The 15297-nt window shown below is 35.0% G+C and overlaps 1 protein-coding gene across 1 annotated transcript; it reads right to left on the bottom strand.

Moving 5' to 3' along the window:
- Positions 1–4300: 4300 nt before the first annotated feature.
- On the bottom strand, positions 4301–13147 carry LOC140879926 (exocyst complex component EXO84B). Its single transcript, XM_073283907.1, has 7 exons — positions 12820–13147; positions 10595–10692; positions 9097–10150; positions 5478–5993; positions 5127–5315; positions 4907–5043; positions 4301–4767 (listed from the first exon to the last, which is right to left on the bottom strand). The coding sequence occupies exons 1-7, from the start codon at positions 12988–12990 to the stop codon at positions 4605–4607; spliced, it is 2328 nt and encodes a 775-aa protein (XP_073140008.1). The 5' UTR covers positions 12991–13147; the 3' UTR covers positions 4301–4604.
- Between the last annotated feature and the right edge of the window lie 2150 nt (positions 13148–15297).

The raw sequence follows: 15297 nt of genomic DNA, 5'->3' as shown, positions 1-15297 counted from the left end.
GAGTTGTTCCAATATGGGACAACCAATTTCCCATTTCCCTCCAATTTATTTCACCAAATTCAAATTATTTGTAACACTTTGGGACAAACTTTTCAAGCCTTTTTGGACAAGTTTTTCAAGCCCATTACTTCTACAATTCATTCAATAACAATTTCCAACACCATATTCAGCTAACATTCAAATAAGCCCCGCTCCACTCTAATATTTTTGGAATAATGATAGAGACACGTGGCACACTCTGCATAACTATCGATTATTTTTTAACAAATATGCATGGGCTAAGTTTTGTAACGTTAGATCTCTACATCTGTAAATATTTTAAGAGTATGAAAAATTTAGGGACTTTTGAATCGATATTCTAAGAATTTTTTGATATTCTACCTTTTAAATTTTCTAAGCATTCGAAAGGGATCAGATTGATAATTTTGAGCTGTAAGCACACACCTACTGCTTTACCAGATCAAAATAGTGATCAACCAATGCTGAATTTATAAGCTCATGAAGAACAAATATTTGTGTTGTTTATTATTGTAGATCTATCAGATGTTATTCTAATTTAAGAGAGAGTCTTGCTAAGACTATTTTTAGAAGTTCTAATCGACTGTCGATTGGATTGAGTTTGCACAAGTTTTATAAAGCAAAGTCTTCTAGTGGAAATCATTCTGAAAAATAAAGAATAGGAGATGTAAAATGTTAGACTTTGAACTTCCATAAAAAAATCTATGTGTTTTTGACTTTATTGTATTTTCTATGTGTCCAAGTAATCAACTCAAAACATATAGTCAAAATATATTCATGATATGACCTTTGTGGCCAAAAATTGTGCTGATACTTGGTACCCAACTGCTATATGACAGCATTGCATCAATCTTTAGATTACCATGAAAATATTTCATGGTCATGCTCCAAGTCTGAAAATCATGAGTGACTCTATGCTATACAGGAAGTAGAACATGACAAGGTAAAATTAAAAAGTACTAATTATTGAGTTCATATTTTTTTGTTTTGAAGTGAGATGTTTATGAGAAAAAAAAACAAAACAAAACAAAATAAGAATACTAAAATCCGATATAGTATAGACTACCACCCCGCGAGAATCACAACTAGCAATTTATGTTATTTGCGAGTGAAATTTGTCAAAGATTTTTACTCTCCGATCCTAAGCTTTTAATTTTGATATTTAATGTTTCATGACGATTTCAACTTTTGAGAACAACCACATACAAACACATACATAATTTTCTACATTGATCATATCATTTCTTGCATCAATTTGTCTGTTAAGAAAAATTCGATAATCAAGATGGTAACTCGGCTTAATTGTCACTAAAGTTTTAAATATGTTAAAGTATTCACCCCCTACACATATTTTTTTTTATCCTAATAGATTTGATTTATTTCGTTTCAAGTTTTTTATGCAGTAGGAAGTTTTGGTGTTCCCATATGATAATAGTGTGTTAGTTGAATTTTAGCATTATTTTGATCAATGAGATTTTATACGCGTTTAGAGTTATAAGATTTTTTAGTCATTTGGATGCGTAGAAAGAATTTAATTAATGCATTGTTATTATATTTACGAGCACGACACATGTTTTACAAAAAATTCCGCATTTGTTGCATAAGCACAAATCAGAAATCTAGGACGTCACAAATCAAATAAGCTGATGTATTAATTGAATCAACCTAAAAGGTCTTAAGAAATCTTGCATGCTTCCTACACGCTCATTCAAGGTCATATTCATCCTTTCAGTCACAACGTTTTGTTTAGGATTTCCAGGAATAATTTTCATCATCTTGATCTCATTCTCAACACTAATGTATAAATTTATCAGCTTTGTATGCACCCCCATTATCATATTAAAACTTTTTTACTTTTAAATTCGTCTCATTTTCTACCATGGATTTTCCCTTTTTTTACAGAATGGATTTTTCCCTTTTAAAAGTATTAACATATCAGATTTATTTTTTAGAAAGTAATTAAACACATACCTTCCCGGTAGAATCATCAATGATTGTCACATAGTAGTTAGATCCTCTAAGAGAACTTACTTGAGAAAGCCACCAAACATCAATATGCACTAACTCCAATTTTCCTTCGCTAAGATCTTTCATAGATTTAGAGAAACGGATTCTGTTCTGCTTTCCAGAACACAAATTTCACATAAATGAATACCAAAAGATTTTAATTATGGTATTTTACCATTCAAAACAAGAATCTTTATCCCCTTTTCACTCATATGCCCAAGCTTGCAATTCCATAAATCCGATTTTGCACAATTATCAGGAACAACAATCATATTTCTGCAATTGGAAGTCATATAAAAAAGTTTCAGTTTTATTGTCGCGTGCATCAATTGTAAAACCCTTTGTAGTATTCCACACTCCACGAAAGGTAATAGTATTCCCTTCATCGTTAAGTGACTAAACTAATCAAAGAGGGGCAGGGGGCGCCTCGGGATAAAGAGAGAATATGGTACCACAAGCATAGTAACCAAAATTAAATTTCGCATCAATTTCGATATATGTCTCACCTTTTGTATTTTCCACACAGTCATGTTTGACATATTCAAACAAATATATCCGATACCCATAATATACAAAGATTCTCCATCAACCACATATATTTTTCCATAATTTCCACCAATAAAAATTTCCATAATTTCATGATGAGGGGTCGTATGAAATGATGCACCTGAATCCAAAACCCAAGTATCAACTAGATAGTCAACGGACAAAAGTAGCGCATCTTGATTCTCATCGGTTGCTACGTTTGTAGCATTGGCGCTTTCTTTGTCCTTCTTTGGTGTCATACAATTCTTTTTCATATGACATAACTTGATACCACGGTTTCATTGTGATCTGCGCATGTTCCGATTAGAATTTTGTCATTCCCTCTTTGTCTGCTTTCAATATTTAAGTATCATGAGAAATACCTTATTATTTAGAGAAGGCTTCTCCTCGTACATATCTGACAGAACCTTCATCAGACCCGAAGTTGATTTCTCCTTTGCAACGTTATGAGTCACGTTCTTCGACACTGTCAATTGAGTTACACTCAACACATGTCTATCAAGGAGATTGCATTAATCGTCTGACACTTAATCGGTTTCTTGCTAGAGGTTGATGCAGCTTTTTATCATACAAATATTCCTCAATTTGTATTATTCAGAAATCAAAATCATTGCCATCAAATTTTCCAATCCCGTGTGCCAAATATTCTTCGCTAGTCATCACATTCAAACTCCAGTCATCACATTCAAACTGGAAAATTTCATCTTTATCCCATGGGTTTTACCCCATATAATAGGTGGAAGCACATGATTGGTCAAATTATGTGGACTCCACATGATTGATGTGGGGTCCCATGATTTGAACCAATGAAAGAATTTCACCTACCCCATGGGGTAATGTCCATGAAATAGGATCGAACCATCCATTCAAACTCAACACATTCAAACTCAACATGACGCTCCGGTATTAGATGTTAGAATTTATGGCATCGGATTTTATTTACCGAAAGCAATAAAAGATTACAAAAGATAAAAAAAAAAAAAAAAAGATGTAAGATTTATAGTGGTTCACTCTCGATGTGAGATAGCTACGTCCACTTGGCACTGCTACAAATTTCCACTATAATGAAACCAATAAAATTTTACTAGAACATCTCCCCTTTCATAGTTTTTTTTGTCACTCTTTATATATGAATCATAATACAATGACGGCTACCAACAACTATAAGATAGTATTAGGGCTACAACAATATATGTAAAATAACTAAAATACCATCAAATAAATAAATAGGTTCCACACATATATTAACAGTTATCGTGTAGGAGATGATTCGAGTTAGGAAAAGTTCCTTTAAATAGTTGGTTTTTGACGTTATTTGTGCTCATTGGTATAAGATTTTAGTAGATTCTGGTGCATCTCGAGATTTTCTGGATTCCAATTTTAGGAAATTCTCATGTATATTCCATATTTACGAGGATCTTTCATATTTACTTCCGAACTTAATTAGATTATGTTGATATGGCTCGGGTACGATTTAAAAGGAGGTCGGATATCCACTACCCTCGTACATAAAGTTTCGCCTTGGATGCTATGAAGTCCAACAAATGAAGGGGTTGCCCATGTGATTTTGCATCTTGAGAAAAAAACCAGGTTCATTTATGGGAACATCGGTATCCATTAATTATTACGTTTCAATGTCTTCACTATCAGTAAAAATATCCAGCCATTATTGTTTTCTTATTTCCTATACATAATAATATACAGTAAAAATTTAGAGCAATTGCAAATGTACAAACATCAATGTCAAAGGCGTGGTGATGAGACCACTTTGCACGCAGTACAGTCCAAACAAGAAAATACAAGTCAAAAGAAGATTGTATTTTTAAAGATTAATGTACAACATAACATATACACACATTCGCCGAAGCTTCGAAATGTAACGAATTTGGAACTTCTAAGGAATCAAATAACAAAGGTTGTGCTGCCACATCCGTCACTCTTGAAAAAATCAGAAAGAAAGCCGCGGATCTTGATATGTATACAAGACAAAATGTTGATCCAGGAAAACTCTCTGCATTCTACCTCAATATGCATCAGGAACTTCCATGGGATCGGACAGAGGAAACTGATTGTGCTGAAACGGATGCAGTCGGGCTGTTCAGGTCTCGCTCCCCATTGACAAGCTTCGGTTTCCCACTCAACCGCTCTATTGCATCTTGACAAATTTCATTAAACCAGTCGTCTTCAGGAAGTACACTGCAGCAAGCATCACTTGTTAGTTTTCTTATTTGGGAGTTCCCAACCGACGCATAAAAGCTAATCCAATGTAATACTATTTTGGAATTAATGAAGATAAATGCATGGCATATATGCCAGCTATCAGGTAATCGTGTACCTATTTGGATCAATGCCTGTTGCACCAAATGAAGCCATTGCCTTAGATATAATATCATTGAGAACACGGTGTAAGTTCCTAGACAAGTAGCGGCCATACGAAGCGAAGCACATGACAAATTTCACATCCAAATAGAACTGCAACCAATTCAACATAAAAACAAGAGAACCACTAAGATGAAGAATGGAAGAGTTTGTAACAGGGATCTCATTTTACAAACCTGTTGTAGACCAAGAGGACCTAAAGCCCTAGGCCCTTCTTCAATATCATCCCAAAATGTTTGGTCTTCTGAAAGCCATAAGACGACAGTCTCGGTGAGCCTCATTAATAATAGCGTGGCAAATCTTTCGCGACCTACAAACATATCTGCTGCTATGCTAGCCATCCTATTCAGTTTTATAAATAGTTCCTGGAAGTAGAAAAAAATACCCATCTCAAATATACAGTCCAGATAATAATCATCCAGATTACATGCATGCAAAGATATAGCAATGTATAAACCCTGCACTGGTAATCGATGCAACCTTTTATAATGAAATAAAGAGGTAATGCAACATCATAGGTGGACAACCTGAAATATAGGTGAAGGGAACCACTCCATCTCACCCAATTTCCCATCCATGTTTAGGTACATATCTGCAGTTAGATGGCTATCGCCTTCTTCAGTAAAAATAAGTTCTAACGCGTGTTGGCGACAGAAACTATCTTTCAATCGATCAACAGAATTCACGAGGCGCCTCTTCCATTCCCTTTGTTCAGGATTTCGATTTTGACGGTCCACAGGTCTTCTGCGAGAGTCCTCCTTGTGAATAGCCTGATTTAATGGGGCAAGCTTCATGGCAGCACGTGGCAAAAGCTCATCGGCTAGTAAAGATGCATTTGCAAGCAAAGCAATCTGCTCAGCCTCGGTTTCAGCCATCCGAACAATTTTATTTCCTGAACCTTCGACATTGGCCTCTTCTTCCATGGAGCCGGGTAATGCTTTTATGAGCAGATTAACATAAGAATTAAACACCTGGAACAGGCCATCCAAGGTCTGACTTCCCAACTGCATACTTAACAGGGGTCCTACATCTTCAAAAAAATCCTGCACAAAAAAAAGGGGACACAAGCAGCTAGAAGTTTTCACAAGGCACACGAAATGAAAACAGAAAAACGTAAATAAGATATGGCAAATCCATTACCAGAAGCAGTTTATATTTTTAACATAAAAAAAGGTGTAGATATAAATCCAAAAAGGGTAACACTTCGCTATGGAAAATTATATCAACATTAGACAGACCAAATCAACCAGAATCAATCTTTATATTCACTTTCTATTAACAAAGATAATCAACAAAATAGAGAAGGAAGCAAGCTCAAGTATGATGGCATATGATGGAAATAAAGTTACCAGAGGTATTCCTCTGTACAAGGGATACCAATAGGTAGTCACAAAATTCAAAACAAAATAACAGAGTGAACCATAACGTAATGCCCAGTCATTCCTATTTCCAACAAATAGTGAAAAATGAAAATAGTCGTATTTTTATGCCTTGTAAGAGTTATAATAAAAAGGATAAATGCTTATGTCACTCTGAACTTACTTTTCCATCAGATTTCCCATGATGTTTGAGATGATGAGTTATGGCTATTATATATTATGTTGGATATTACATTGGGTTCTACGGGATACTCGGCGTTTTGATTGATAAAATGTAAATGTAAATGTTGAGACATCGGTATTATTATTGTGAAATGAAATGGTTGGCCTTAGAAACACAAGTTAAACATGTTCTTTGAGTTGAGAATCCTTGAAGATATAGATTTTTAACTATTGCAGTCCTGAAATTCCTTTTGGCAATTATAGACGTTAAATGTTTCAAATTTATACATGCATCGAAACTTCATGGTGATTGTTGTAGAGCAGTCCATAGAATAAGGTTTAAGGTTGAATGATGGAAGTGTACTTGACAAAAGGTAGAAATAGAGTAAAGTTTAGGGGAAAAAAACAGCAGCAGGGGCGCAACTGCCCCTGGAAATAGTCATCCCTACTCTTGTATGTGAAAATGCAGAACATGGTAGCAGTGGAGCACACGCTCTTAACAGGTGCCCATCACAAAAACCTAGGCACCCCCGCGTCTGGTCTACTGTCATGAATTTTCAGGCATTAAACCAAAGTTTTCTGAAGGCATAAATTCATTTTATAAACAAATACGCACCCAAAAACGAAAGAAAAACCGAGGGCTTCTAATTTCCACCTCTACAATCATCCACAAACATCCAAAACAAGGTTTATTGAAGGCATCTTCACCATCTATGCAGAAATCTCATTTTAGGTATGTAAGTTTTCAATGAAATCATGAATCTTTTGCGGCTGAATTAAGAGATGGGATGGATTTTAAAATTTAGCATAAAATTGATGCTATTAATTGTGGTTAATGCGATTTCGACAGCCTAGAACCAAGTCAATCGTTCCAATTATCGTTTCCCAACCTTGATTATAAGTTGGGTTTATTCCTTGCTGCCTAACATGGGTATAATAGATTTTCATTGCAAAGGTGGAATTTATTTTGAGGAATCATATCTGTAGCTATAGTATTCATTTGCCTCGTTATTTACAGCAGCGACATTTTCCTCCATTGTGTTCATTGTTTGGGAAATCATTTCGGGACAACTTTTACATGGAAATTAAAATGAATGAGTTTAATCGACACTACGAATTCAAATGATTGTCCCATGAATTCATGTTTTACTAAGTCTATGTAGACACTAGACTATTCAAGTTATATATGGCGTGATAGGCAAAATGACTACGGTGGAAGTTGTACTACGATGACTGATGGCAGTTGTGCCACAATAACTATCAAAGGGTGGTTAATACTTTGAAGAGCCGCCAATGAAATGTTATTGGTTAATATTATTATAATTACTTATTATGTGATCATACATGATTTGCTTATGAATCCCGTATAACATGATTATCGTTCACAGCTATCAATTTACTATGTTTTAAGTTATAGTTTACTGAGCACGTATTTGATACGTCCCTTCACTCCCTTCTATGCATATTGTTATGTATTCAACCAGACTTGCAGAGTGTTATATACTCATATAACCAATGTGTTGCAAGATCAGGTACTAAAGATGACTACAGCTCTGGATCATTAATGGATGCTAGCTACATATCTTACCTTACTTTTAAATTGAGAGATATATTGTATGGTTGCAATGGATTATATAATATCTTGTGTTTGTTTATGATTGGGTAGGCCTAGTTATGGGGAAAATCTGACAACATTTTTATAGAACTAAAGAACAAGTTCTGCAGTCATATCTTCCCCGGCGCTAAACCATATAGAAAACTTTGAATAGCATTCCTACAGTACCTTATAATAGAAAAAATAGTAACTACACATGAGCAGGCATTACACTTGATCTCTCCCCTCCCTCAAATTTTATTAGCCATCTCCCTCATTCGCTCCCTTCCTATATCTTTTCGAATACCCTTGATCCTAGAGGTGGGCGTTCGGGTACCCAAACTGACCCAATTCAGTCGGTTATTTTTCAAAATATCGGTTTCGGGTATTTTTCGGGTTGGTGTCGGGTACTAAAATTAGTGCCCAATCAGGTTAGGTACTCAGTATATATTGAACATTTGTTTTAAGGTTCAATTTTTTATGTAATTAATATTAAATAAATATTAGTAAAATATATATATAGTATATACAAGGAAATATAAAAGAAAATCGACAAATATTACCCAAATATTTTTGTACTTGAAAAGGAATATGGCTATTTTTATCGAAGAAGTTTTCGGCTTTTAGGCGAGGCAGGTTAAAAAGACAAGGAAATTTTGGGTACAACAATTTCGGGTCAGGTACCCGAAACGCCTACCCCTAATTGATCCGGTCCACTATACCCCTTAAGGCCCAGTCATGTAACAGTTAATAACACACATATTTCCAATTTGAAATAGAATTCTCTTTATATGTCATCATTCATCAACTAAATTATGCATAGAATGTCTGATATTCTAGAGAAATCTATCCGAGTTGATTTATGTATTCAGGCGAGCAAAGCATTTCTCCAATGAAAGTCAGCAGCCTCATGATCATATTCTATCTCTTGAGCTAAGCATACAAAGAAATTCCTTAGATAGCTGAAGAAGGCATTTATCATTTCGAAATGGAGAAGACTAATATGTTTACCTGGACCATTAAATTGAAACGATGAGCACTACCAGAGAGCTTATACTGATGTCCCATAGCACCACCGATAGCTGCACTAGTCCTTCCAGTTATGCGTGCAGAGGTTGGAGGATATGTAAGCTCCCAGTTGTCAGCAGCAGCTAGAGCAGCTGTACTCTCTTCAATCCGCTTAAGATTAGCATCCAATGCTTGCTCGACACTAGGCCTGAAGAGCTTCAAAAGTATAGGACACAGAGCAAGCCCACGAGCTTCCAACAGTGAACAGTGCCCTAAAGCTATCTGTACACATTCTGCAGCAGATCTCAAACCCCCAGCAGCAGCAGATGACGCTAATGCATGCCTTTTGACAAGCAGAGCAAAGGCCTCCGTTTGTTTTGTAGCCCACACCACAAGTTCAGATGTATAAGCTGTCTCCTTACCAAAAATAGACAAAGAATCATTGGCTGCTTGAGCAATGGCCGAAAATACAAGCTGTGAAAGTGCTGCTGTGTATGCTCCTCCATAAGAAGTGCTTGATGGGCGTAGGCTTTGCATGTTGTACTGGTATCTCTGGAAATGTGCATTGAGTAGTAGACTATGAGCACGGGGACCATCACCGAGCTTTTTGAGAGCCGAGATTGCAATGTGAAGTTCAGTACCCCGTGTTGAAGGTTGACACGCAGCTTCAGCGAGCTGATCAGCTAACTTTTGCCTTCGTTGAATTATAGTTGTCTGAAGTGACAGAAGCAATGCTGGAGTTAGTGTTTTCTTTTCTTTTGCTTCAGACAATAAGCTTTCTCCTTCATCAAGACAGGCTAAAGCCTCATCAATTCTCCTTTCAGCCAACAAAACATCAAGGAAATCAGGAAATTCCGCTGACCATTTCTCAATATCTGAAGGTTCTCTAACTTCATCTCCAGACACACCATTTTCCATAGAGTTATCAGAAACAGTGGCTGACACAGGCTCCATATGAACTCCCTCCGCTAAACTATGAACCATTGTTGCCTGGGTAGACAGCAAGTTTCTCATCAAGGAAAGCTCACCCTCTAAATCTGAAATCTCTTTGGATGTACTGCAAATTTTGTAAAAATAGAAATTTTAGGTGGACTTCATGAGCACGAGACAATGAGAAAAAAGTCCAACAAATTAAAGCATCTACTGCAGAGACAGGAACAACTGTACAATCTTTTTGAAAATAGGAAGGGCTAAAAGAAAGAGAGCATGCCTACACAGAAGACTAAAATAGCATAACGGAGAGCCAGGATTATGCGGCTGTTGCCAAATGCTCTGGTGCTTGGCTGGTAGTTGTATGATTTCAATTGTACAATAAAATATCTAACATACTACTTGTTCTGTTTGGCAAAATAAATTCAATCATATAGTTAACATAAAGCTGTGATTTAGTATAGGGTTTTGAAAATAGATCTTAAAGCTTTACAAGTGGCTTATTTTTTCCAGTTTCCATCTCCAAAATACTATCTCCATAAAGATAATAAATGAGAGAGAGAAAATAGACCGAATAAATGCTGTATAATTAGCATATACACTTCTACGCATTTCTTCCGCAGAAGCTCTCTTCAGATCCACAAGATACGAGCATAATTGTCTAATTTCCTGCATAACATATATGTGTACATGTATCAATTCCTGGACAAAGCATACATTCATACAAAATTGCGAGCTTGAAAGAACCAGATCTGAGCAGAAGTAAACATGGAAATAAGATAAAAATTTTGGACCTAATCATTGCAAAAGAACTAATTAACCCCTCCGTTCAACTCATGGCAATCAACTTAGGAGTCATTTGATTTTGTTCAAGTACTCCTTAAGAGCACATGGTGTTAACTATGGTCTCCAGACACTCGAGCAAATTCACAATGTTACGTACTGTGTGCATTATGCTACCCTAAGGTAAAATTCTCTGTAAAATAACATTCAGGTGCTGAACACAAAGAACTAACCTATTTCTTTTGCTGGAAAAATTCAGTACTACAGTAATTGCACAATCACAAATGATGTATTTTACATGAATGATATCCTCTGGCGACAAAAAGGAATCTCATTGAGTGATATTTTTACCATGAATCATCGATATGATCTTAACATGTTACTTTCTGAGCATCCATTCGTGTAAAACATAGGAAATAACATTACAGCCCCATTATGTGTACATACATTTTAGTTCATCCAAGCAAAACAAAACGCTATCACTAGGGCCAAATTTTCCACAAATAACATTCAGGTGTCGGATAGATGCCACCAAAACCGGTGTTATCCATGCCTGTTCAATTACTCTAGATAGAGTAATTGTTTGTCGCCGTCAATTTGTATAATCTGTAGTTCAAGGAGATGAAGCTGATGAGGACAGTGAAACACAGTGATGGATGTTCATGGAGCACGGGTATGGTAGAGCCAAGGCGCAAGACAAGATGTGTGGTCTATTGAAGTAGAGCGCTTAGAAAACAACTTACTACAATATAAATTAAATTCCTATTCCTATACCTGAGTTTTAAAGTACGCTTACAAAGTGGCTTGAACCTAAACGTGCACCAGTGATAGGGCTTCATCATAAAGGTATACGTTTTTTCCAAGGGCTACACTAGTGTGTGAGTCACAAAGGCTGACCTCCGAGCCTGGGAACATGCCTTGTGGACTTTTAATAACTATGATCATCAGAAGCACAAACCATAGGGCTTGAAACTCCTAATAAATAAAAGTTAAATAACAAACGAGATTAATTTTTTCAAAACTAACCATCAAATATTGGTGACATAATACCGGATGGTTGATGCACCAAACGCCACCGAAGTCAATTGAAATACCACATGCTTTCGCATTTTGTCAAATATAATTTCCAAGATTCTTAACTAATGACCATTTTTTGTCAAATGAAAATCAATCGTAGCATGCATGTTTTTTTCCAAATCATCACAGAACAGTAAGTGGCACAAAGACAAGTTATGCATCATGTAACATAGATTCAATAAATTCTATTAGGGTGGTTAATAAAAATATCTATAACAGCTTTCGACAAAAGTATAAAAGGATATTTGGCCCCATAATTTCTGAATCCAATTTAACCACATTTAGTTTTTTGAACTTTTTTATGGAAAAAATTATAATACAAATTAATAGCTTTCACATGTGGAACTCATTTAAAATTTCTCATTTCTCTTCCCTGCGAACCCAACTCCTAAAAGACAGCCACCCATATTCTTGAGAGTATGATAAATAAATGTTCAGGATATAATGGGATACATTTGATAATGTGCTCCGATTATGAGAATTTTTTATGCGCTTATTTTACAATTGGGAAAAAATCAAAATTGTATTGTATTAAAATATAAGAATAAAATGGAATTATTTTCGGAGGAATGAATAATTGAATATAAGTTCATGATTGTACTATGGAAATGCGAGGACAATGTATTCTTATTCTTAGAAAAGAAAATCGGATATAAGTTCATGATTGTACAAGGAAGTATGGAAATGCGAGGACAATGTATTCTTAGAAAAGAAAATCTGATATATTTTGATACGTTTTTTCTGGAAAACATAAACAAACATGCCCTTTGGTTCCCGTCAAAAACAATCTAATGGAAGGAAATACAGTAAAACACTAATAGTACGGGTCATTCTTATAATTATCATTTGCAATATTAACCCTATTAACAAGAAATTGTAAAAATGTCCAACCACCAAATAAGAAGCAAAAAGTTCGACAGCATAAAAAAGGGAAACCTTTTCGTTGAGGGAATGACACTTGGACTGGACATATGTGTCGGCATCGAAATTATCAGATTTGAAGACGTTGAGATTCTCGTCGAATTTGGCGGCTGCATCTTTGAGATTCGCCTTTGCTGCGGCTGCGGAGTGTAGTGATCTGGACCGAGATGTCTTCATTGAAGCCATGTTGAAAAAAATCAGACTAAAATTAAGCTAGAATTCAGATCCGATGAGGTAGGTCATGAATACTGATTAGGGTTGATGGGAAAATGGTCGGAGAAATCTCCGATTGGTGGAGGAGAGAGTCGTTTGTCTTTATAACTGATTTCCTTGAAGTGAGATGAAAATGGATGCGCATGTTAGCATTTTGGACCCTTAAGAAGTTGAAAATTCTTGATCAACCCATAGTTATTCACTATGTTTTCATGCCTTAGGTTTGCCAAAAGTTTCAAACAATTCATTCTTATAATTACCATTGAGAAAATAAGTTTTTTTGTTCATTAACTTGTCCATGTTTTGGTTTTGGTTCGTTAACTTTTTCGATATGGGTTTTGGTATACTAACTTTGCATTTTCAGTGTTTTTGGTCCAACTGCATACGTGTCAACTTCTGATTGATCCAATATGATGACGTAGACCAATCAGAAGCTGACACATATGCAGTTGGACCAAAAAACACTGAAAATGCAAAGTTAGTGTACCAAAACCCACATCGAAAAAGTTAATGGACCAAAACCCAAAGGGGGTAAGTTACACGACCAAAAACTTATTTTCCCAATTACCATTTGCAAGATTAAACGGATTACCCTGTTAATATAAGACAAAATTTCTTGTGATACAATCTTACGGATTAATTTAGGAGAATTGATTTTTTGAAAGTAAACAATGGATGAAATTGGATTGACAAGCTCATCCTATGATTATCAAGCCAAGTAAACACACTCTTAGTATAGTACTCGTGATCATGTCGCATGTTTAGAAATGATATTCCACGTTTTTTTTGCATTAAACTAATGAGTAAGCATAATCGAGACGTCCAAAACATCACACACAGAGAAAGTTTTTTTGCACAAAAACCCTTGTGAAATATTGAAAATACACAGCTCTCTCCTGTGAAAATTTAATAGGCTTGCTTGCCCTTAACCTTTTATAAAATTTGCACTTTTTACACTTTGACACGGCAACTTGTTGCACACGAATTTTTTTGCTCTTAAATAACCATTTTTTGACAATATTAGATCTATGGTATAAAAATTTCCTTTCATTATTGCAATACTTTTTAGATCAACTCAAATACATCGCTCACATCAGAATACACAACAAAGTGTTATGATGTGAATGATGTATTTGAGTATATCTGCAGAGTATTACAATAATATAAAGTAGTTTTTTTATAACATAGACATAATATTATAAACACAAAATGGTTACTTATAAATAAAAGAAATGTGTGTACAAAAACTCATCGCGACAAGGGGTAAAATGTGTAAATTTTATAAAAGTTTAAGGCCTGTGATGCCTATTAAATTTTCATAATGGAAAAATATATATTTTCAATATTTTACAAAGAGATTTGATGATATATATATATATATATATATATATATATATATATATATATATATATATATATTATCACTAATAGTTAAAGAATTCAAAACTTGACGGGAGCCCCACCATAGCCTTTGGGGTGGCTCCGGCCCTTGGTTGGGCATGCTAATTCCATTCCAAACAAATTCTCATGTACTAAGCTTGACCTAAGAATCTTGAGTTACGGATATGAACTTGGTATGAGGTACCTTGAATAATATCCTCAAAGTGTGTGAATGAAGCTTTAAATAAGAGCTTTAACGGAGGCTAAGGATGTTGAAAGTTGGAGACAACCACCAACCAAAATTGAATGCACATGTTGGATTGAAATTCAATGGCCGGTAGCATCCATTCTTGACAATTACTTGGAGGAAAGATGCACGTTGCTTCCTTGTTCACATTGCAGGGAGCTCTATAAATAGAGCTCCCCATTCATCAGGTTTTATATCCCAAAATCAAGAGAAAAGAAAGATAAGAAACAAAGAGAGTTTCTTGGTATTTTTCTTGAGTGTTCTTGTAACACCCGGTATTTTTAAATACGTAAATCCGCATGCATAATTAGGGTATTTAATTATTTAAATTTATGATTTATGGGTTAAATAATTATTTGAATTATTTGTGCATGATTTAATTTATTTTTAAGCATTTAACCCATAATTAGTGATTTTTATGATTTTTAGTATTTTAATTATTTTATCGCGTAGACGGGACCGTGGACGGACGAGATGACAACTTTCTATCCAATTTATTTCATGAGCCTTTTTAGAGCCCAAAAATATTATTTTGAGTTTTAGTTCCTCAAAATTTTTAGTATTTAATTTTATATAATTTTAGGAGTCCGTTTTTATTCAAAATAAGCCAAAATAATGACTTTTTATTATTTTTAAAATTTCCTTAATTATAT

This window comes from Henckelia pumila, chromosome 2 (assembly GCF_033568475.1).
Source record: "Henckelia pumila isolate YLH828 chromosome 2, ASM3356847v2, whole genome shotgun sequence".
NCBI lineage: Eukaryota > Viridiplantae > Streptophyta > Magnoliopsida > Lamiales > Gesneriaceae > Henckelia > Henckelia pumila.
The sequence above is the reverse complement of the archived record's forward strand: the minus strand, read 5'-3'. Positions and strand labels throughout refer to the sequence as shown.

What these genes read in the sequence shown, in the direction of transcription:
- LOC140879926 (XM_073283907.1), bottom strand. Translation starts at nt 12,990, where the DNA reads ATGGCTTCAATGAAGACATCTCGGTCCAGATCACTACACTCCGCAGCC. An exon ending in GTTTCAATTTAATGGTCCAG is followed by an intron (nt 5,994 to 9,096) that starts GTAAACATATTA and finishes TTTTTTGTGCAG; the next exon opens with GATTTTTTTGAAGATGTAGG. An exon ending in ACAGGCATTGATCCAAATAG is followed by an intron (nt 4,768 to 4,906) that starts GTACACGATTAC and finishes TGCTTGCTGCAG; the next exon opens with TGTACTTCCTGAAGACGACT.